Here is a 25,144-nt window from a genome sequence, read left to right as displayed (position 1 = left end):
TTGTCCGTACGTTTCTCTTTACGCACCAAAGTGCCTTTTTCTGAGGTGAAGTGAGGCGTTCCCGCCTGAGGATACGGTGAGGGGCGGCGGGCGCGGGGTGCCCCTGCGAGGGGCGCGGGGCGGAGGGCGCTCCCAGCCGGGAGGGACGGGCGGTCGGCTGTCTCGCAGAAAGCCGAACCTTTTGGCAAAGCCCTGAATGTTGCCGGAGAGAGCTGTAAGTTGTACTGCAAAGCAGCTTAGTGCCCCCCGAGTGACGGGGATGATCGCCGTTCCCCGAATGAAAAGCTGCTTGTTGCGCTCGTTGCTCGGTGGAGGCGGAGGACTCAGCTGTTGCTGCTCTGAGGTGGCGGCGGGCTCCAGGTGGCTTTGTCAGAGACGAGACTGATCAAGTCAGCTAACGAGTAGCAGCCGGGTGCGAGCAGAAGCCTGAGGTAATCTGCTTTGAAACCCACCCCGGGACAAGCAGATACAGCGTTTTGGGGGCTGTTTAAAAACATCTGAGAGGGCTGCAGCATGTATTGAAGCCTAAAGATGCCTGACTCTACCCAGTGGGGTCAGAAGCTCTGATGTACCTCCTCTCTGCTGCTTTATTCAAAGTATTCCGGGCATGCAGAAATCATTGACTGAACTGGAGAAGCCAGAGCTGTGGCTGTTGCTAGGGGATGAACTCACAGTGTAGTAAGAGGGAGCCTTGCGGGCATCCAGCGAGCACAACGTCAGGTAACGTCTGAGAAGTAAAGGTCTGTAAGGGCACAGTGCTGCGCAGAGGGGTGAGCGTGGGCCCCGCAGGCTCTCAAGGCTGGCTGCCACCTCCCCGAGCGCTGGGCAAGTAACCAGCTGAGTGGCGTCTAAGACGGTGAAAATAAAAGAAGAGAGACTTATTCTGGGCACAGCTTTACTTTCCTACTTCTGGCAGGTTTTACAAAGGAACACTCTGCTGCCTTCTACACACAAAGCCTGAGTACGGTGTTGGTAGAAAAAATAAAGTGTTATTTTCTGATTCCCTTGGGACTGACGAGAGTAAAATTGACAACTTAATTGAAATCAGCTGGAAAAGAGCCCCAAGAAAAAGCTCTTCAAAGAGCAGCTCCTTTTGTTTGCAGCAGTCACCACCCTGTGACTCCAGCGTTAATTGCTGCATTCCCGGTGCCCGGCGCGGCAGCCCGCACAGCCTGGTGAAGCAAACCCCTCCTCCTCCTCCTCCTCCTTCCCCCTCCCTCCTGCCTGGCTGAGGTGTTGCCTGCGCCGAGCAACTTCCCTCACGGCATCGCGGCAAGCGGGTGCAGCGGCAGCCGGGGGGCTGAAGGGCAGAGCTACACCTTGAACGAGAAGGGGAAGAGAATTTCTCCCCTGCAGCCTCCCCCGGTAGCTTGGGGGAGGCAAACCTCAGCGCAGGGTCCGGGGCTCGCTGCGTGAGAGCAGAGTTTTGTGCATCGCACAGACTGGCATGTCAACTTCGTGAAGGACTCGCTGGTTTGGGTTTTTTTATAATTATTATTCCTGGACTTTGAGAGAGAGGAGCCTTTCTACCCGTTTGAACCATGAGTGGCTGCTCAAAGAGGTGCAAGCATGGGATTGTCAAATTCGCCCAGACTGTTTTTAAGCTCATCACAGGCACCCTCAGCAAAGGTAAGAGAAAATGTTTTAGTTCATACCGTTCTGTGCTCGTAGCTTTGTGGGGAGAGTTTTGTAACCCTTAAGACTTGTGATAGAGTTTATCACCATCTCTTCAGAGGTGTTCTGGGTTAATCCTGGGAACGGGCTGCTCTGAGAGAAGTTACTGTGTGCGGTGAGGATTGGAGCTATGCTGTAAAGCCTTATGTAATTGTTTCTAACTTGTGTAGCTTGTAACCTGTATTTGTCTACTTGGTACAGCTCGCAACTGTAGCGGGCTATTTCAGTGTGTCTGGAGATGTGCTTCTGAAAGCAGTTGATGTGGAGCTTCAAAAATTTAAAGACTTTGTAACTGTCACTAATCAGTGCTTCTCCTCTGCGCCACTCTGCTTTAGTGTTTCTGCTTGTTTGAAGCATGTGTATACCTTGGTTCAAAATCTAGGTCGCTGTTTATCACGTGCATTTGAGTACCTTTCATTTATCTACATTTTGCTTGTCACCTGCACCCTGTGCGCCTTACCATGTGGAGGTGGAACAGTACCAAACTTATTTATGATGTCCTCTTAACTAAAATCAAAAACTAAACAAAGTCAGTCCTGTATTCTTTTTTGTAAGTCTGCTACTTCCTTTGACAGTGTGCTAAGGTAAGTTGTTACCTTGTTTTTGTTGGTCATTCCTTTCACAAGGATACTTCTCAGCACCACCTATGGAAGTTGATTAAATGAGTTAGTGATCTGTTTGGGAACTCCTGACAACGGGAAACAATGTTTTGCCTGACTGCTCTTCGCCTTTTGAAATACGGACAATGTTTAGGTGAGGGTCAGACTTCTCCAAGTTTTGTGTGTGTTTAATTGGAGGGGGTATGACTTTTGGAATTGATAATACAGTTCAGACTAAACTATTAGTGGAGAGATTTGTATAAGGCTGAAGAGTCTCTGTTATGATGAGGTTTTGTAAAATATAAGGTCTGAAGTTTCTTTTAATGCGTTCATAGTCACGGATCAAAAAAGAAGCATTTATTTTTCAGATAAGTTTAGGATCCTCAGAGCTGCGTGGCTGTGTTGGCTGTCTAGAGCGCATGTGCTTCTGCATGAATTTTAATGTTTAACTTGTTTCCTAGGATAAACTAAAGGAGGCTGAGATGACTTCTAAAACAGCAAATGTGAAAAAGGCAAGAACTGTTAAGTGCAGCTTCCTTTTGTAAAAACTAAAGAAATTTATTAAATCCATCTCTCTAGAAAAGAAATATAGTTTGAAGATGGCTTTCTCCTGTTAACCTTATTGGCTTTCAAAGAAATCTGGATGAGAAAATGTCTGTTTCACATTAAGAATTCCGGACAGGTTGGTTGTTTTTAAAATCAAGATTGGTTTAAGATTGTGTCTGCTTGTATTTAATTATTTTTTTCCCCCTCTTCACCCCCCTGCCCCATCATCCATAGTCTGTCAAACACCAGCAGAGGAAAGATTAAAAACTTGCATAAGTCTGTTGAAGAAAAGAGCTGTCAGGTGTTGGTTGTAATTCATGATTAACACCAAGGTGTCTCTTTACTATCAAAAACAAGAGAGAGATTAACAGAAGAAAATATAGCAAAAAAATTACTTATTATCATGCTAAGGAAGAGAAAGTAGTGGTGGGATGCTGTCTTCAAGACCTTGTCTTCTACAGCATGTCAGTAAGGTGTATTTGCTGTACATTGTGCTTTTTTTCAGGGGATAATGGAACATAGGGTGTATACTGCTATATTCACAAGGGATCAACAATAAACTTTATGCTGTTTGCTTGAGCTCGCCTTAAGACAAGGGGAAACCTGCGCCTGTGTTCTGGTGGTGTTTCCCCATGTGCTCATCTAGAGCAGTTCATCGAATGGGGAGTTTTCAAGCACTCCTTGTGCCTCTACTGCTTGCTTTATTTTGGCAAAGGGATACATCAACATTTGAGTCTGACATTAGAAAAGCACTATACAGAGAGCTAGAAATGAGGGTATAAAATGTCCAAGGCTTGCTTCTCCCCTCCAATCTTCTGAAAGATGCCAGTGTTGTGCTGTCATTGTCTTTGCAGCCATTGCAATAGTATCATATGGTTTTACCCACATCTTTCCTATGGCAATGTCTCATTTCAAGCTGCTTGGATTAGATAAGAGTGGCTTCCTAGGATTCAAAGAATTTCAAGCTCTGATAAATGTCCCCCCTCCCCCCCGCCCCCCCCCCCCCCCCCACTCAGCTGCTTGTGTTTTGAACTGGAAGAACCAGATTCAGGAAGGAATAAACTATGTGAATGAGTTTGTTGCATAGATATCAAAGATGTGCTGTAATTAAATCAAATGTTTCCATATCATTACCTGTGAAACTCAGAACCAGAAAGAAAGTGATTAGAAATCTTGCTTGGGAGTTTTGATTTTTTAAAAACAATGTGTTGAAGTTTGCTTGTACTCTTATCCCAAAGGTTATTGTTTAGTATTTCTTCTACTGAAACTTCTGCATGTAAAGCCAACAAATAGAAACTGTTATTTATTGCTATTATTATGGGTTTTTTAACTTACACAGTATATGTGCTCTTGAATATTTAAGCAATATTCCCTGTGTTCTCCATCTCACTCCTGCCTCATTTTCTTCATACTGTTTAATGTTGTTTTATTTTTACTTTAAACACTTTTTACAAGGAAAATCCTTTGTGAGACACAAGATTCATCCCCTCACTCCATCTTTCTGAGGGTTATTGTGGTGGGAGAGATTCCACAGTTCAATGCGATGTAATCCTTAGCTGTGCTCTATGGCTTCTGCTTGTCTTAATAATAGCATTTTTCTTTCCCCTTGGTTATTTGTAATCAGAAAATGAGACTGAGCTGCAGCTATAAAGTCCTTCCTTTTGCAACAGGGTGTGATGAGACAGCAGCCTTGCCTTGCCGTCAGTGGTAAGGGAATAGGCACACCTGATACGGTTGTGTGGTCTTCGGCCTGCTTGGTATGTCCTGATTTAAATCTGCAGCTGCAGCAAATCTATGAGGTTGTAAGCTAAGTAGTTCATAGCTGGTACCTCTGCAGACCTTGGCTAGCAAATTTTGCCAGTCTCCCTCTTAGTGCATCCTTACTCGGAATGCCTTAGTAATGGAGCAGAGGTCTCTGCTGCTGTGTGAAAGAAGGCCTCTTCCACCAAGAGGTTTGTGTAGTAAGATGTACGCATTAAAGAAAATGTGCCTGGAGAAGTATGCCCCTTTATAGCTGGTGGGAGTGGAATAACTCCCTTATTCTCCTTCCTGGCTTGGATGGGGGTCTAGCATCTCTAGGGGCGAGTCCAGAAAAGGCTTCTGGAAGCCCAGTTAGTGTGGTGATGGACAGTGTGTGAGCAGCAGCACCTTCACCAAAGTTACATCAATAAAAAGAGTTTTGAGTGAGGTTTGTGTGCTTTTTCAAGTTATCACTACTGTGGTATGTGAAATGGTCGTTCATCCTCCATGCCCTAGGAGCAAGTAGGTGTGGTAAGAATGCTTCCTGTTGAGCAGAATGATTAAACAACAAGCCCCTGTGTGTGTGTGAGGATATTGTTCACGTTTTTAAAAACCTGTTAGGTGAGGGTCTTGCTGAGTGACCAAAAATGAAACTGGAATGGGACGTCTTGGATTTCTATTAATGTATTCTAATTATCAATGCAAGAAAAGCAAGATTATTTTAGGGACTAACTCCTTTGCAATATTCCTTTGCGAAAGCAGATAAGCTTCTGCAAATTAACCACCCATTCACCTTTGTTCCTGAGCTGCCCCTCTTTTAGTAGTGCTATTAAAATGCTTGCCAAAGGCTCTCATTTCTGTTTTCTTGCTTCTCCCATCGCTGTTCTGCAATGCATTTCATCTGGAACTGGTAATTTGTCCACTTTTCATAGTTTTAATTGCCTAATTATCTGTTCCACTGCAGTGATAAAGTCTTCAAACATCTTGCTCCCCCTAAAGCCTGCCCCAGCATGAAGCAAAAGTGTTCTGAGTGTTTTACAGCAATGTGGTCTGTTTTGCTGCTTCTTTGTGAATTCAAATTACAGCTAGTCTTCTGAGATGTTTTGTGAGATGGTAACGAAAGTGCATGGTCCCTTTTAGTCATACATGGGTTCTGTCTCCTCTCAGTGGAAGTTAATCTTGTTTCTTTGGGGCATACTGGCACTGCATCAGATTTCTCTTCGTGACTTCAGTGTCTGAAAATGCAAGGGTAGGATAAATGTTGCTAGATGCTCTAAAGACACAGGAAGGTTCATTGCAGTTGTTCAAGTGATGCCAGGGTGACATAAAAAGATTACTTGATTCTCCTGCTGCTGTGTAGCCCACCTTAACTCCTTGAATTCAGGTTACTGCCCTCAAATTTAGAGAAGCTGTGATTAAGAGGGCTCTTGTCAAAACTGTGTCAGTTCTCTCTATATAACTTTTCTGAGTATTTTAAATGTTCTTTAATATGTAAATCGGTTACAGCAGCCAGGTGAATACTGTGCTTTCACCGAGTGGGCTTAGAGCTTGTCCTTGTTTTCCAGATGGCCCTGACAAGTAAGTGAGAGTTTCTGTGCACAAAGTGCTGGTGTAAAGCCCCAGTTAGAGAGGGGCTGCCACTGTGAGGGGCAGAATAACTGTCTCCACCATGCATCTTAGAGAAGAGTCCATAACTACAAAGCTTCGCAATTCAGTACCTGATTCTAACTCTACTTAGTGAAGCTCTCTGATGCCCTTGCATGGCTGGTAGAAACTCTTGTATGCCGTGTCTATGGTTTTTGTTCTGCTTTTTAAAGACCCAGCACATCTAGTTATGTTTTCTTCATACGGATTAATCCTTGCATCTTTGAGGCACTAAGAAAAATACACCTCTGTTTGGCACGCTACAAGTGTCTTTATGTCTATGAAAACAGAACTCCTATTACTATCCACCAAACAAATGAATTTAGGTGTAAAAGGCTAACTTTTGAAGATGGCTTGACATAAGTGGATACTAGCATGTATTAACTCATCCTAATATTACCTTAAATTAGCACATGAATTATAATTTTAAGATGCAGTTTTATCTCCAGTAAGTAAACTCCAATAGCACAATACGAAAGGGTGACTGTAAGGTAACATTTGTCTTTTCTTTGTTCAGAAACCAGTCTTGACCTGCAAGTCAACTCTGTTTTGGGCTATATTCTGTATGTATTTTTATGAATCATTCCTGGTCTGTAGAGTGTTTTTACATGTTGATCACCTTGGTGCTAGCAACAAAACATGCAGTGGGAGCATTTTGTGATTCTGTGTTTCTGCCTTGTGCTGAGTGCTGGATAAAACTAGCTGGTTTCATGAGCTTGAATCCCATTGTCAGGGGTGCAAATGAAATTGTGTCCTCACTTCTCTTTATGATGATGTTTGTGGTATTCCTGTTCTTGGACTTTTGGTTTTGTTGTTTTAATATGATTAGTAAAGCTCATAAAATGTAATGTAATGGAAAGCAGGCATGGAAAGGTTTTAACTATGGCAACATTTAAGCTCAGGGTGTAATTGAAATGAATATTCATGGCCAACTTCTTCCACGTTTGCACAGCTTTACTAAAAACCAATAGCATGCATATATAATTTGACTTTCACTTCTCAGCTGGATTTAACTTCTAATTTCATTCTTTGTAATGGCTGTTTCACAACTTTTGGCTTGCAGGGCACGTGGGTGGAGTACATTTAGTACTGATAACTAGAAGTAGTCTGGGGTTTAAAATAAGAGTGATTAATGCTTTCTTTTATAAATGGGAGATCTGGTGCAGTAGCCTTACATTACAGAGTGTGAGAGAAATTTCTACGACAGGCTTGATGAGGTTCTCATCTTGTAAAGCCAAAACAGAGTTTTGAGAGTGTAAAAATAAAACCTTGTTATATAATTTACATAATTGCATCTACCAAAAGTTAATACAGTTTTAATCTATTGCAATCTGAAAATTGTCCTGAGCATTTAAAAATCTAGTAGAGAGCAAGTGTTTAATTTGCCTGCCTTTTAAATGTTGAGTGGGACCTTCAACTTTTAGGTAAATTTGCCTTTCAGATGTGCAATAACGGCATGATATTTTTCTAATGCTTTCTTTATGTTGTATGAGATGAAGGTGTTTTCTTTTGCCATTTATAAATTCTTGTAGCTGGAAGATCAGATGTTTGCTTCTGCAGTATCTCAGCAAGATTCATGTTTAAACTGAGTAATGGAAGATGTAATGGACAAATGCATCCGTTGTGAAGGGAGTACAGTGTGTTTGACTCAGTGGAACAGCAACCATCTTATACTGAAACTGCTTTCGTAACTCGGGCTATGAAGCATGTCGATGGCTAAATCTACGTGGAAAAGTAGATGATGTGGAGGCTCTCAAACTCTTATCTGTTTCCTTCACCTTCTAGTTATGAATAAGTGTGCCAAAGCTGTTGGTAGGTGTGAGGAAAATCGTGTGAACTCCAAACAAGGGGTCCTGATGCTTGAGGTCATATCTGAATCCCAGAAAGTTTTACCCACCTTGACAGCCAAAGTCATCTATGGAATTAGGTCAGGTAAGGGTGACCATCTTTCAGGGGTTTGGATGGAGGTGTTCTGCTGAAGCTGCTCCATTTCATGGAGATGATAATATAGCAGTGGTGCAGATCTGGAACACGTGTGATTGATGTACTGACTATGTGGGACTGCTCTGCCTTTCTCTGCCCCTCTTGCACCTTTCCTGCTAAAGAGGGCTGGCCCTTTTTGCTCTTCATTGTGGGCTTCTGACTGTCGCACTTCCAAAATGTGCTCTGGATGACTCGGCACAGGGTGACTAGCCGGAGTGAGCTTTGAGGTGAGGATCCAGAGAAGTGCATTACCTATTTGTCTCTGTGGATCCAGCTTTACTTGTACAGAAACTCACCTGAATGCAATGTAAGTAATGCAATACTTTGCCTGCCTGATGTTCTGTGATGTTTTCAGACCCTGCAATAAAGATGCTGGTCTTCATCAGATAAATATGGTTTTTAAAGTGTCTTTCGCTTGGCTGTATTTCCATATCATCTGCTGCTGAGGGTGACGTGATCTAGGTTTTTTTGGTCTATACCTTCATAATTTTGGTGTAAATGTCGTTTATTTTTTATATATTGTCTTAGCTGTTGATTTTATTACCAAAATGTTGTATGCCTAAGGTGAATATATTGTATAGCGCTTTGTGATTAAGGCAATAATTCACAATAGTATCACGTACCTTATCTAGTCCAAATTGGAAATGTGTGTTGGCTACAAATGAAATTAGTAATAGGCACCTGGGAATATCATTTTCTTTTAAGTGTTTTTGTATGTTCAGTTGGAAAGATAATAATGGAGGATTATGCTTGGGATGGGGGGTGTATTCCAGTTTAAGTATTCCTAATGTGTGTTTTTTCACTCTTCCCACTAGTTCACAAACAGACTGCAGTTTTCATTATTTGTATGCAGTGCCAGTGGGGCTCAGGAAAGAGGACTATGAGGGCCGTGTGATCTTGCTTTTGGTATCAGTCAGGTATCCTTTAGGGAACTGGTGGGGAACCTTGTAAGCTTTGTTTGGTGAGGTAACAAATTCCCACTCAGTTCCCAATGTTACCATGTGATGTGAGCAACTGGAGGAGATGATGAGTAGATTTAAATCTTGAGATCTGAACAGGTTATCTGCTGAAACACGTGCACTTTAACACAGCTATTCACAAACATAAGTTGCTTTTACTTAGCAGTTTGAGTGTCTGCTTTAGTGATAATAAACAAAGTAAATGGTAAACACAATAGATCATTTGACTTTCCAAGAATAATGAAATTGTACATAACAATGCTTAGAGCGGTACAGTCTGTTTTCTGTCTTTTATGTTCACAACTCCTCGTGGTTACCCATGAAAAAGCACGATTACTGCTGCACTGTAAAGCTAGTGATGATTTTCATCACCGTCATGCTCTGACAGTCCATCAACATTCCAGCAGTTGCATGGAGTTCCTGGAATAGTCTGGGAATAAAAAGTGTAAGAGACTTTTATCATTTACATTTTGTTAAAGATAAACACATTACTCTAGAGGAGTAAACGTGAGATGTTCTAGATCAAAACACTTAGCCTAATACTATAAAATATGGCTCTTGTCACACTACCTTGAAGCAGCAAAACTGCAGCTGACTGTTGATAAAAATTAAATAAAAACCATCTGGATTCAGTCTCAGAGCAGGCAAACAGAAATGAAAAACACATTTCCAAACATAAAAGCAGGGGGGTGCTAAGTAAGCTTGAAGCTGACAAAAGCATGAAAAGTTAAACAGACTTCTTGATTTCCTACTTAAAGTCTGTTTGCTATGATGTATTGCTTGTTTTTTTATTTTTTTTTTTTTGTTCAATACCTGTCACATCCTACGCATTAGGAGAGTAGCTGTTCTTTAGGTTATCTGTTTTAGGGAAGCTCATAAATATCAGGGATTGATATATCCCTTGGCTCTGAAAATATTTGCAAGCTCTGCAGTAGTTGAATTGTGTGTTTATGTGGATGCCCTGAATGGAATTTTATCACTTCTTTCATGAGAAGCAATTTGAGACTCAATGAATAAAATCGATGTATAAATGTAATCCGTACTGCAGATATGGTAACTCGGGATGCTGCAGTGATTGTTGCTGGCAGCACGGTGAGCTGTGATAACTAAGGTCCTTTCAGTTTTTTAAGGATCTCACTCAAGCGGTCGTAGTGATGCTAATCACTGCTTCAGAAACTGGAAGAAGTGCTGTTTGCATGAAGGGCTGGCATTTGAATTTATGGGGTGATACCTTGTGCTGTGCCCTGTGTTCGTCTAAGAAATAGTTCTGCTCGTTGTGAGATTTCTGTCTTCTCAGAAATACAGGAAAACAGGAGAAACATTTGCATTATTAACATTACTTCTGCATAATCACCATTATGAGCTCAATATATATGTAGTAAACATCAAGAACACAGACTGTCTTATGAAGGCAGCTGTGATCAACAAGCTGTGCGTTTGTCTTTATGAGAAGAAGAAATGATAGTATTAGACAAACTTTTTTGACAATCTGTAGTAGGCAAATAATCTTTATAAAAGCAAGAAAAAGGGTGCACATAGCGAAGATTATTTTTAACAATATCTGGCTTTTTTTAAGCAGTTGTGGGAGAGGGGAATTAAGCCTTAAATGCTTATTGAATATTATTATGTCTAGCTGTCATGCGGCTAACAGCACAAGCAAAGAAGTGTTATTTAAACCAAGACTTGCTTCAGATGGAGTACAGCAAATCAGACCATAAGGGGTGACATACATGTGATAATGTAGATCTGTAGGAAGCAATTCTGCACAGCAAGGGTGGGGTATGGAGAGCTGGAGCCTGCTCGACGCTTCTGTCTGTCTTTTTTCAGAGATGCTCAGTGTGCTGCCAGATTTACAGAGTCTAGCAATTTTTTTAATGCTTTTCTGGCAGCTTAATTGTTTTAGTTCCATCTTTAAACGCACCTAGCTTTGGTATGTACTCAGTAGGCGACAAAAGTAGGTGTCTATATACTAGGCATAAAAATTGAGATGCAATATATGCAAGGTGGGGGTGGGAGGCAGAATGAACTTGATGTCTTCTTTTATGCTTTGGTATGGATTTTCCATAGCACATCATCTGCAGCTTGTATAACCTCAGGTAGCGGAAGAAACAACCTGCTGTTTCATAGTACCCTTCACTTGCAAGGGAGAGGCTCTGGGTCAGCTCCCATAGAACAAAATCTTAAGCAAAAGTTCTTCTTGTGGTTTCTATTTGTTTTTTTATAGTTGATATGCCAAAAGTGCCTTGTCGTGCGTAAAATTGTAAAGATTATCTGAGAACATTCATTTCTGGATTTGTTTATTTTGACCCTGGCTTTCTAAATTCCGTTGGATTTTACAAGTTGCGAGGGGGGAGGAATTCCTTTAAAAGTAATCAGAAACGGAAGAAAGATAAATTTATGAAAGGCCGTCTTTTTCTATTATGCAGAAATTCTTGCTTAATACTTGCTTTGCATATAATGACTCAATACTAGGGGCAGAAGCATGCTCTATGACAACTAATAAACCACAGCCCCCATACTACTCGATTACTAACCAGTTTTCAGGATAAGTTTCTTGACCAAGTTGTCCTGGAATTTACAGTGAGCTTTACTGTGCAGGACCTCTATGTAGGAGGGTTTTTTGGTGTGTGGTTTCTTGTGTTTTTTTTAATGACTAAGATCATGCATACAGCTCATCCTGTAAGTGAGCTTGTTACCTTCAGAGGAGTTAGTCCAACAATGAATTTGACCTACAGTGCGTCTTTTGTGTGTTTTTTGATCTCCTTTCCAAGATAAATGCTCTGTGTACTCACAGTGTTTCACATAAATAGCCGTAAGAAATTTTGTAGTATTGACTGGTCAATAGCTGTAGCAACAAATAGACCTACTGGCAAAGTCTGGTGTTTCTAGCATGCTCACAGTATCTCCTTCAGCCCAGCTAAAATCAGGTTTTAGCTAGCTGAAGACTATCTATGTTGTTATAAAAATAATTTACCTGAGAATGACCTAGTAGTTAATATTTTTCTGTCCTAAGGAGAATATCCCGAATATAGACTAGTCCTTAAAAGTTCTTTGAGAGTTACACTAATTGGTGGTTTGTTGATAATTTTGACCTTACTCTTGTGCTATGTGTTTTCTGGTGTTCTCCTTCATGACAGCTGAACTTAAAGCTGGATGATATTGCATTATAAAGCCTAATCCAGCAATAAATACTTGATATTATGGATCCATAGACATGTAGATGCTTACTGGGGGCACACTTTTCTTCTGTTTGGGAGCAACATGAATATTGGACCATTGATCTGTTGGACGAGGGACTCTAAATTAAAAAAAACAAAAGTGGTCCAATATCCAGCATGCATGAAGTGGTATAGCTCTGTGTAGCATTTCAAGATCTGACCTTATTATTTTGGTACTTGATGTCCTGCTAGAAAGAAACACTACCCCTTGCAAAACTGACTTGTTTCCTGGTAGCGAGATTTTGTGTAAAAGACAAAACAAAAAAAAAACCCAACAATAAAACCTTGATAAGTATATATATTTTCTTGAGTACAAGAATCTTGGGTTTACATTTAAAAAGGACAGTGTTATTTTTTTAAGTCTCCATCTCTTAAAAGTATTTTAATATTCTTTTTCCACTGCTGTAGGCCCTGAGGGATAGGTGCCAGGCAATGTTTGGAAAACTGGTGTCTCTTTTAGGTAAATAATTTCATATGCCTAAACTGTAGCGTGTTTCTTAAATAACTTATCTTAGCAAGAGAAGCAATAAGATATTTCAGAGGAGTTTCTAGATTATTGAGAGTGTGATTCTGGCTCTTTCAAGCTTCTGTTTGGCTGAAATTTCTGACCCTCTCCAGGTAGAGATATATGAAGTAGATTTTAAAAAATGCAAACACACACATTTTCATTGCAAGATGAAAACAATTTGTGCACTTAATGCTACACTAAGAATCCCCTGAATGCTGTCACTGAAGAAAATAAAATAAGACTTAGGATTGTGTTTCAAAAACCTAATATATCCACTAGTTCTTCCATGCTGCTGTCTGAAGTAGGGTGTTTCCTAAGATGAAATAAACTGGTGACATGCACTTTAAAATGATAAAACTCAAATTAATTTCTTGTGGTAAATTCATGGACCACTTGAATTGGTGTGAATGTTCAAAATGAACTGAAAATAGTCCCAGAAGCCCAGTGAGGAGCTGTGGAAGATGATGCAGTAAGCAGTGTTCATGCCGGACAAGATATTCTTTAATTTATATGTAGGGTTTTTGCTGTTGGTTTTATGGTGCTGGTTTTGTTCTTTTTTTAATTTTTAATAAAGCCTTTGTTCTCAAGTTCCAAAAGAAAAAAAAAAATCTGCTAAGCTTCAAGAACACTGTAAGTATTACAATGTGGTTACAAGGCCTATAAGTGCATAGTTTATTAAAGAACAAAATACCGAAACACCCTTTACCTTTTCAGAAAGGAGTGAGGAATAGAGTTTGGCAAGAGGTTCTCCTAGCGGTAGTATAAAATGACCTTTAGATTTGCAGCCCTTATTGTTGCTTGCTAGACTAAAGAATGAGATACACAGCTCATGGACGTGGAGGGAATCTGCAGAATAGCACACAGAAAATGTTCCTGGTTGAGCAAAACATGTTTAGATATTGGATTCCTTTGTCCTTACTCATGAACTTGTTTAATACTACTTTCAAGGGCCACATCTGGAAGAGATGAAGAGTTTAGTAAAGTCTCTATTCTTTACCTTCTAGCCAGGATACATTAGGCTGTAAGAAGTGGTGAACTGGCCAGAAGTCTCTGCCTGCCTGACACTTATTACCACTTTCTGATGTATGCAGTAAATCCTGTTTTGCTGTAAACAGAAATGTTTCCTTTCAATGTGCTGAAGTACTTAACTGTCCCTTATCCATCGGTTACTCCTTTTCCCACCTTCTCCTCCAGTTGTTCGGCTATAATTTAGCCCCATTCTACGCTTTATCAGTTAACTGACAAAATAAGAATAAAAATAAAAGTAAAACCTGAGAAATGGTCCTTGGAGGGGAAAATAAAAGTTTCCCTCCTTGCACAATGCAAAAATGGCAACTTCCTCAATCTGTCTGTGTCAAATGGTCCTCTCTGGGCTAAAACTAAGATGAAACATATTAGTTCTGAAAGCCAATGGAATAAACTGGGCTATAACTAACTAAACTCTGGTTGTTCATTTAGTTTGAAACCCTTCTCATCCCAAAGGATCCCAATGTACACTTCAGGTCAAAAAAGTACGGAAAAAACACTGTTAACATCTCTTTCCAAAATCTAGTATTCCATCTAAAAGCAATTGCTTTCCAAGTGTCCACTTCTGACACCCTCTTTAAGGTTAAACATCGCTTGCTTTTAGGCAGTCTAGCTCTTTATGTATTTCTCACACTTTGTAACTACTCCATAAGAAGGCATTAACTATGTACAGCTTGAAAAAATAAGCACCAAGTCTGTGTTCTGAACCGCTGGAGTGGTCCAGTTACCTTCTTGCATCAAACCAACTGTCTGCTCCTTAGAGTCTGACTTGGAAGTCACTTGGGAGCAGAAAATCACTAGAAACTAAATTTCTGAAGGAGGCTGTGTGACAGTGTTCTGGTTAAGTCTTCCTATCAATGATTTTATTTCTGTAAGTATTTGTATTTTTAGCTTAATTCTTAAACTTTTATTTACCAAATTGGACTAGAACTGTAACATCTGGAATTTGAGCTACTTTTATTTGTGCTGTGTAAATCCAGTTCTCCATGGGTTTTCTTTCTTTTATCTGTACATGCTTCTACAGTCAGTATCTTGTCTATTCCCATTGATATCCCTTTGTAAGGCTACAGTGGTGCTGTAACGTTGTCCATGTTTTCAAGCCCCATCCTATGTTATAAAAAGGTATTTCTAAGCAAGTTAAATGTGTATTACATTAGCACACTCTTTATGACAAATGTTGATAGTAACGTCTTGGCAACAAGTATCTTTATATAGTATTAGTGCATCTATAAAGCACTGAGTAGTTGGCAAATGGTTAAATTCAAAGCAAACTAAGGTACTAGTACTGCATACACAAGTAGCACTCGCAAGCTTATCCACTGCTCTTTACGAATTGAACTAGCTAATATTGCCAAAGGAATTCCTTGTGTTGTCCAAATCGAGAAGCAAAATCTGAGTTTACTTGCAGTAGTTCTTTGTAAGCGGACAAAGGGAAGCAACTGTCCAAGACCTCAGATCCTGGGCCCTCAACTCTGAACGCAAAGCAGTAAGTATAAAGAACTAAGAAAACAATATATGGACTTGTGGCTCAGAAACTGGAAAATTGTATGTGGCTCTAAACCATCTTCTCATAAGCCAGCTTACATTAAAAACCCTTATATTTCATAGTGTTTGGCATTAATACAGAGCTGTAAATGCAGAAAACTAAGTTAAATTGAATTCTACTACTGCAATAATACAATTGACTCCAATAAAAATGCTTCCTCCTCTGCAAATATTGGCTTTTGTTGGTAGCCTTAGATCTCTTAGAACAATTCCCATGGACTTACCCAAGCAGCTAAACAAGTTTTGAAAAACAAGCTGATTTTAAAATTGTAGCTTCAATGTAACGTGTACCAAAATGTAGCCTTGTCTACACAATCTGAGCTGCTCTGGGACTGGGAACCAAGAATATTGATGCTTTCATAAACGCTCAGCAAAGTAGCATTAGAAGCTACTGTCTTGAGGTGTTTGGTGGGGACCTATAATTGAATAAATGCTGATTTGGTAAGAGTTTGTTTTAAAAGATGAGTGTACTGTGCACCCAGATCTCTGCCCTCCCATCTCTAAGCCACACAGGGTTGCACAGAGAACATACCATCTGGCTTCAGGCTGCTGGAGAAGAGGACATAAATGCTATTCAGCAGCCAGGAAAATTCTCCAGTCTAAGGAGAGCCTGAAAAACATGGTGTCCTGTGGCAGTGGTGGGGCAGCAGAGTGGGCTGCTGACACAAGGAAAGAGGAGAACTGAGACACAAGAAACTCTGGCTGCTCCTGACTGCCTCTCATGACAAAGAATGTTGCCCTTAGTTTAGGACTTTTTGGGAAAGAGAGATAATGGTATGAGAAATCTATGTCTTTCATGTGTATCTTTATTTTTCAACAAGATTATGTACAAGTCCCTTTTTCTTATTTTTTCTTTAATTTATCAGGAAAATATTGACTAGAAATCTTAAAGCTAGCATTTATTAAGCCTTTGTCTCTGTCAGGCCTGCGCTATGACGGACTCTTGTTTTCCACCTGTCTACAGCAATGTCTGTCGGCATTCTCACTGCTTTTTGCTTCTCTCACTGATAAGTAAAGCTATCCACAGGCCACTGACATATTTCTTGATTTGACCATCTTTTATCACATAAATCTTTCCATTTCATAATAATACTTACTAGGATCCAGATTACCCAGGGCTAGAAATGCACTTGCTGGCAATCTCAGGTTTTCACTCCCTTTTCCAGTGGAAATGTATGTAAACTGGTACAGGTGTACCAGTCAACCACAGTGGAAGTCATATGGGCTCTAAATGATGGATCATGCTGTAATGACATTGCAGTATCATAAAGTAAAGAATGAAGTTGCCCAAGGAACCAAGGAGGACGAAGGACTGTAAGCTTGAAGAGACGCAGAGGAGGCAGGCAAAGAAATATTCCATGCAAGTATTTGTCACAGTGCAACTTTGCCAACATATATCTTTTCCCTGCTCCAGTGTTACACTGATGTTAAATAATGCGTTCTAGAGATCAAAGGGCTCCCCTATGTGTTACTTGAACAACACCACCACAATCAGCACAAAAAAACCCCAAACTCGCCCATGCCAAATGAAATTTTCTGAAGCGGCTCTCAGGTAGCATTTTTATGTCCTGGAAGCAAGTTTGTTTCTCCATGTTCAGGAGGGGAATACATTTTCTGTAGGCCAACAATCGGAGTTGTTTCCAGGTGATTTAGGAGCCCTCGTGAATTATAGAACTACTAAGGTGAGCTGCCTTTAGTCTCCCTTCTGAAAACCTTTATATGAAACGTTTTTTCAGCTTAAATCAACTGGCTTTTCTGCAAGGAAGCACAGTAATGCAGACTTCTCCATTCTGTTTGCTGTGTAGGAATTAAAGTTGGTGTTTTTTTCTGATGAAGGCAGCAACAGCATGGGATGGAATCTCAAAAGAAGCATGTTTCTTTTTTTTTGGTCCTGATTTTGGGAGAATCATCACAAATGGCTATGCATTTTCTACCTTGTTTGCTGCAGCGTCATACCACGCTGAAAATACTGTATCATATCTTCAGAGTTTTTCAGCTTGCACAATATTAAAGTTTTTCATTTTTAATATCAATGTTACAATTGCATGAGATGTTCATGCTATGAGAATTATAAAATGGATATTTCAGTTTCGAGATGTTGAAGGAGTCTAGTCAGTGTCTACATTTTAATGGAGAAGACCCTGTCATAACTACTGAATGGCTTAACTTTATCCTCAGTTTCAAGTCCTCTGTGTACAAAACTGTCTTGGTCACTATCTTCCAGGTAAAGCATGAACAATAATTTAACTTCCTCATTCTCCATCGTTGAGTTTGAAATTGCAAAGCCTCATCTCTTACCTGCAACTTAAACTTCATATTAACCTTTGTGTGTGTTTCCTTTCTAAATTCATTAGTTCATTAATTTTTGCCCTTGCTTCTTGTTGAATTTCCAGTAATATAATGTGAGAAAGCCAAGAAAACTGTCTGCCGGAGACATTTCTTTTAATGATTTTGTATTAGTGTTACCATACCCCCGCACAGAACTCATTTGCTAAGAAGGCTTTATGGGAGAACCTATCTCCTGCCACTTGGCAGGGAAGATACAATGCTTAGTTGTAATGAGTATTGATTGTTCTTAATTTGTTTGCTGTACATTAAGAACTATCTTTTTCTTATATCAGTTAAGGAAGTGCAAGTTGAGTGCTCCCTGTTTCCGACCTACCCTGGACTGCTCTCATTGGAGCTATGCAGAGTACAATGATACAGTGTGGCCCTTGGGTGGACAGTTAGATAGCTAAGAGGTGTATTAGCTCAGGATATCAATCGCAGCAAACTTAATGGGAATCTTCTCCCCACAAGCTGTTGTTTGAGAAGTTGATTTGGCATTGAAGGAGAACCTGGTGCTGCCTCTCATGGGACTCCAGTCACAGATGTTTTGGAGTTTTGATTTCATAGTTAACTACTTCACAGTTTTGTTTTATCCTTTTGCATGTCTGCCGTTAGTCCATTAACAAATGCCATGTCTACATGTTATCAACTCCCCCCCTTTTTTTTTTTTTTTAATACTTTTAGTCATGACTACAAATAGTTTTGGTTGCATGGAAATTTCTGCTTCAGCGCTATTCTCGCCTACCAGATTTTGAAGGGGTTAAAACTTCAGCAAGTTTTCCTGAACGTTTCTTCCCAGGAAGTGTTTATTCTTGCTTGAGTTAAGCATAATCTGTATTTGAAGACAAAATTTCATAATGACAGTAACAGAAATAAGGATGACATCTGTTTTTTAAACGGTCATAATTTACTTGGGTTAAGAAGTGGAAGAAGGCTCTCTTTTTGAAATATTGTAATGACTGTATCTATAACAGATGATGATGCTATGTTTGTTTCTACTGTAATTCAGAAATTTGTTTATGGATTGAAAGGCTATAATAGAATGTCACAAATACTGCTGATAATCCTCCATGCAAGATTTTGCTTTTAGATTTGAGTCAGCTCAAAAATGTATTTAAAAAAATAAGAAAAAAAAAAAAAGACTGCAAATAGCCAGGCTATTTAATATTGGCCGCACATCTGAAAGAGCTTAACTGTTGAAGTAATTCCATTACAGGTGCAGAATGAATTATATATGAAGATATTTGTAGCAGACTTAGTGGATTCACATAGCGGTATACAGGTGTGTTGGGCTAAGATCTGATGACTGTGGTATAGCTGTGATCCTCCCCTGAGATCTCTCATTGTGTATATACAGGTATCAGCTGCAGTACTATTCAACTTTCAGATCAAAGTAACTGTTCGATTGGTTTTACCAGGTAATAATGCCATTTCAAACTGCTGCACTGGAGGTTCGTGCCTGCAGCACTGCATGCATCTGTGAAGACTCTGGAAGAGTAGTATGCTGGCCTTTGAGACTTTTGGCAACCTGTCACATCCTTGAATTGAGGCATGATTCTGGGCAGATTGAGGGTTCAAGCAATAAAAGAACTTTCAAATTTTGAGCTATGTATGAGAAGTCACTTGCTCAGTGTAGTAATAAAGAGAAGAAAGAAAAAAAACTTGTTATGTTAATCTTTCCAATGGGGACATCTTGGTCTCTGCATGGGGTTCCTAGGCTCGGTTGCAAGAGGAAGATTTGAGCAGCTAATGAAATCAAGGAACAAAAAGTTAATGACACTTTATCGAATTCATTAAACTTGGAAATAAACTTTTAGAGTGTACCTTCCTCAGTCATCCAACATGAAATGTCGTAAATGCAAATCTCTTGTAAACACCCGAGTATCCTCAGTGATTTCAATGAAAACCTATCTACCTCTTACCTAGTTGTGCCTGCCGGGAGGCACTGGGGAGACAGCATTAGTGGCTAAGTGACTCTCAGCACTGTGTGTTGTTAAAAGGCCCTGCTTTTCTCACGGCCTGGCAGCTGCGGTGCTTGGGAGGTATTAGCGTGCCTGTTGTCTGCCTTTACTGTAACATGCTAACAGGAGATGGAAGGAAACAAGGAGACGTATACTTCTTTTTCAATATCCCAGTCACTGGCCAGGACCTTTTGCTGCAGAGTACGGTATTGGGGATCTGCCTTTTTCACAAGAAATGATTTTTGTTTTTTTAAGAGTAGCAAGTATTTGATGCATCTCTGACTGAATCCCTGAATGATCAAGGTGAAAGAACTCTTGTTGCAGACCTAATTTTCAGGCAGGCTGGAGCTGTGCTCATCAATGGATGCTCATTGCTATTCCTGCACTGTTCACCAACTGCAAAAAAGAAGGATGCAGTGTTCTGCATTAAATTGTTTTCCTATGTTTGCTATGCAAATAGCAAACACTGCAAGTTATATGGGCCAAAGAAATTATTCCAATCCACCTCTTAACACATTTTGTTCTTTATTTGGTGCTATATGCAATTATTTATACTCATTATAATTTTGAAAGCCCTATTTCAAAATGATTCTGTTTTAAAAAAGCTTAAAATACTGTGAGAATACATGTCATATAGTGTAGTTTGCAGCAATTCTCCTTCCACCAAAGTTTACCTTATATCACAATAAGGCTATATTTCAATGTACTTTTAATATACATAGTGCAGACTTGGAGTTTTTAGAGCTGAAGGATCTTCAAGTTTGCAGTTTGGAAATATTGATGGTGAAAAGTTTGGTGCCTAGGGAGCAATTTAACAGCATTTTGCTGTGAAGAGCACCCAATAAATACATGTCAGAATGGCTTATTACATGCTGCTTCTCAGAATGCATTAAGAAGTAAATTGTGCAAGCTACCAGCCAGCAAGAGCTGACTTGAGAAATGAAGTCTAATGGCTGCCTTCTGATTACTGGGCTTTGTAAAGCAACTTGTGTTTATCTAACAGAAAACATTCTGCTTGGGTGCAGCCTTTGACGAAGAGAGCTGATGAACGTCTGAATGAAATCTTTGCTAGAGTTTTGAGCAGGATTAGATTGATTGCTTTTTCCTAGTCATCCATTTGATTAATAATAATGTCTTCTGCTAATTTAAACTAATTGGATTTTTGGCAATGTGTGCATATTGGGAAGGAGAGATCAGCAGGTCTTTACTTCCCTAATTAACCTACCTCAGGGGAAGAGGTGGGGTTCTGTTTGAATGCAGAAATTCCCAGACTACTCTGGAAAATATTAACCTGGATTTTAGTGGCAGTAGGTGTTTAAAGTCCACGCTGAAAGCTAACTTTTCACATGTGTGAAGTCTGTTGAATGCCACAGCACCCTTCTGTTACGTTAAGAGCTAGACTGGTCTAAAACTAACCTCATAAGGAAAACATTGTGCATGTAGGAAGAGGGGAGAGATGTGTCTGTCCCCTCAGGAAAAGCTGTTAAATCAAATTGGCTGACTCGGCTACCAGAGCACTCCAGTAATCAGGGATTTAGGTATTTTGGGACGGATAACTTTCAACCTGTTGACATGCTCAAGCATTTTAAGGACTGTTTCAGAACTGAGGGAGATTCAGCAGCCTGACCAAGAATTAGTGCCCTCATTGACTCTCTTCTCAGGATTAGATAGGACAAGACTCTGAGGCCAAAATCTCTTGGTTCTCAAGAGCACCGTATTATCAAGCCATAGCTGCCTGGCAGTATATAAGAAAAAGAGGTTACATAATGTAAAAGCAGTAGATTGTTCTCAGAGTAGCTTTGATTTCTTGAGCAAAGGACCAGTAGGATGCAATATATTGGAGAGTTTTATTGGATGTAAAGAAAGAAAATGGAAATGTTATGGTTTGTACTATGGAGGAAGAGGTTTATCGTAACTTTTCTTCCCAGACATAGAGTATATCAACTGTTTGCTTAGAAAAAGGAACTTTGGGGCATTTTTTGTTTGTTTTTTGTATGTTGCATATTGGATCTTTGCCCTAGTGGTATTGCATAGGATTTTCTTTTTTTTGGTGAACTTTTCGTATAAATGCCTGTCAGAAGACATTACACTAAAATTTTAAACCCACCCAGCAATACCATATTTCAAATGACACTGCAGCAGTAATGCAGAAAAGATTAGAAATGGAAGTTGAGATTTTATGTGGAAATCATCGTGATTAATGATAGGTGTCAAGGTTGGAATCGGTGTTTAACTTGTTGTGTTGATTAGTCTTGTTACACATTGAACAGGTACAGTAGATGCTGGTTTTCTCTTTTGGGAGACAGAGAGCAAGGGAAATGACCTGACTTACAAAAGAAAAAAAATCCTAATTGTATCGCAGGAGGCTGCAATACTTGTGCCTGATGCACACAGTTGACTCCTCTTGTCGTTGAGCAACATGTTAGAGGAGTGTTTTACTGGGGTCCACTAGTGCTATATTAAAAAGTTAGTTGAAGTGATGTGGGTCTCTTCTTAAAGTAGTAATATGTGGTTAAAGGCTGTAAAAATGTAAACTATTCTGTATTATTCTCTGAATTCAACACAATAGGGTTTTTCTAACTTTAATTTGAGCTGGCTAACATTTTTCAAGTCAGTCTTCTTGACTGTTATCTATTAAAGTCGTTTTTACTGAAGGATAAAAGATCAGAGAGGCAAAACTGGAGTAGATTTTGTATAATATTTGTATGTTAAATGATAAATTTCTACGATGTAGAATGGTCATGTGAAATAGACTTCTTTCTTTGCAGTTTTTCTTTTGCATACACCCTTTGTTCAGCTATTTTCTTTGCATACAAATGAATGGCGTTATAGATGTCTTCCTTTGGAATTTATAGCCTGAATTTCCTTATGAAATGAATTGTGCAGGAGGGAAGTCATTGAAGTGAGAAAATGTGGAGAACAGAACAAGAAATCAGTGCAAAATGGAACCCCACAAAACAGTAAGATAAATCGGAGCAGAAAGAGGAAAATAAGTACAAAAAATAGATAGCCCCAGTCCCGCTTACTTAGGGAAGGCGAGAGTCCCATTTGTTTCCGCTCAAGTTGCGTATAAACACAAAAGAAAAATCCCACTCTTTTCGTGATTAAAAAGAAGTATTGGAATACAGGATATGCTCTCCAATCTCTGATGAAAACTCTGCATTAATTCTGCTTATCTCTTCAACTGCGTTCATAGTTTTAATGGAACTGGAGAGCAACTTAGTATTACCTAAACCAAATGTGTCTTACTGCCCACTTGTAACTTCTGCCAAAAATGGTGTTCTTTTTCCTTATTGTTTGTAGTTGCCTGATGAGAGGTGCAGAGGGGCTTGGGAGGGGGTGTGTGTATGTGGACTGTAGTCTGTGTAAATAGTTACTCTGAAGGATTGCCACTGGCAATACTCAAACACCATTTTCTACCATATTCAAACAGTAAATATTACATTTATTACTGCAGGTACAGCTAAGGACGTCAAAAGTTTGTCTTATTTTCACGCTAGCTGGATCTTGAGGCTCTTGGATCAGTCAGGAGAGTAGTTCTGTGACATCAGTCGAAGAGGCTGTTACTAATGTTTTCTCTCATTGTGAAACCAAAAAGATTGCTGAACACTAGTTTGTGTTGTTCAGCCCTTAAATTTTATTTTGCCAGACTGCAGTATCTGTAGATCTTTGACCTCTTTGAAATATGTGCTTGATTTTGATATTTCTGTTTTGTCTTCATCGAATGTCAACATTTTTACTGGCCATAAACATACTAAGTGTAATAAATAGCTCTTTCTGTCCGTTAGGCAGTGGATTTAATATTAAGATACAACTGATAATACTAGATGCAGGTAAAGTTCAAGAATTTACTAATAAACCAGGAGTTATCAATTTTATTTGTTCAGAACTGTGTAATTTTGGTATGGACTGAGGGAGGGTGACAGTGTTAGGTGAAGGCATTTGTTAAATGACAGAATTCACAGTCCTACATGAAGAAAGAAGAGCAGTAACATTATGAGAATGGGCTTCAAAAAAGAGATTTCAGCAGGCTTGGGAAGATGATATGTAGTCTTCTGGGAAGATAATATTAAGAAAGCTGGTCACTGCTGCAAAGAGCAGGCAATGATCCTGATTGTTCGGGAAGATAAGCACTGTAAGAGAATAATACAGATGAAACAGTGGCAGCATGTTGGGATAAGATCAGAAAGGCCAAGGTGCGAGGTGAGTTATTACAACTGGCAAGGGACTTAAGAGAAGGCAATAAAAGACTCTAAAAATACACTGGAAATGAGAAAGACAACAGACAACGATCGTGAGTGCTGAGTGAATCAGGGCTGAAGTAATGGCTGCTTCTTCCTTTAGCCTTCAAAAAACAGTTTATGTGACTTGTTATTTCAAACAATTAATTACCTCAAGGAAAGAGAAGCACAGATGGGAATAACGGATAAAAAATATTTAGATAGTTCAGACGTGATGGAATTCATAGTGCCTGATGAAAATCACTATTGAGGGCTAAATCTGTGCTAACTTTCAGCTGCAAGAATTTATTTCTGAGAACAGGGGAAATTTGGGACGAGCGATTACTGTATCCATAATGTGGTGTGGGGAAAAGAGAATGTATAGGCCACCCAGCCTAGCTTTCCTGAACAGAAATATAATAGAATGAATTATGGAAAAAAAGCCCAACAGTTTGAGAAATGAGCCAATTTTAAAATGATTTCCTCTTCACCGTTCTTTGCCCACCCAAAAACTAGTGCACACCACCCCCCAGCTAGTCAGCTTTGCTTTTTCAAAAACCCACAATAAGCCAAACAAAAAAAAACCCCACTTGTGCTTTCATTAGCAAAACTTTCCTAGTGGGAATGTTGGAAACAGTAGCTGCAGTACTTTGTTAGTTTTTGTTTTGGAACTACTGGACTTGACATTTTATAACCAAAGTAAGGAAATATCATACAGTTGAAATTGCTGTTAAAAGTCCACTTTAAAAAAATCCATGGAAATATGCTGTACTGTCAGCTGAATCTGGTGATATATTGCTCTGGTTAGGGGTATGCAGCTGGGGACTCTGCGTTTTCACAGTGGGTGAGGTAAATTGGCAGAAATTGGGATTAGGAGAATGACAGCTCTGTACAACTTTGTAGAATATGTGTTAATACTCAGTAATGTACAAAAATTAGTAGCATTCCAAGAGGGAGGTTAGAGATTCTTCTTCCTTCTGTTGGTGATGTCTGAGCTCTTACAACTAGATTTGCAAAGTGCTTTTATCTGATTAGTTTACTAGTGATAAATTTACTGTCATATTTTTCATCCTTTTCATAACTTCCCTTGTACCCATCTTGTCGGTGATAATGTGAAGCATCTGGTGACGTGTATGGTGGTTTTATGGCTTTGGTTTTGGAAGGTTTTAGTTTTGTTGGAATTTTTTTGTTTG

General features: G+C 39.6%; 1 protein-coding gene across 1 annotated transcript in view; it reads left to right on the top strand.

The window, feature by feature from the left end:
* Window positions 1-1,251: 1,251 nt before the first annotated feature.
* KCNIP1 (potassium voltage-gated channel interacting protein 1) overlaps window positions 1,252-25,144 on the top strand; it is a 434,928-nt gene continuing 411,035 nt past the window's right edge. Inside the window, exon 1 of the mRNA XM_075442139.1 lies at window positions 1,252-1,629. Within this exon, the coding sequence (XP_075298254.1) occupies window positions 1,542-1,629 (88 nt within the window). The 5' untranslated portion in view covers window positions 1,252-1,541. The remainder of the gene's footprint in view (window positions 1,630-25,144) is intronic.

This window comes from Opisthocomus hoazin, chromosome 23, assembly GCF_030867145.1.
Source record: "Opisthocomus hoazin isolate bOpiHoa1 chromosome 23, bOpiHoa1.hap1, whole genome shotgun sequence".
Classification (NCBI taxonomy): domain Eukaryota; kingdom Metazoa; phylum Chordata; class Aves; order Opisthocomiformes; family Opisthocomidae; genus Opisthocomus; species Opisthocomus hoazin.
This window is presented reverse-complemented; position numbering and strand designations above follow the sequence as displayed.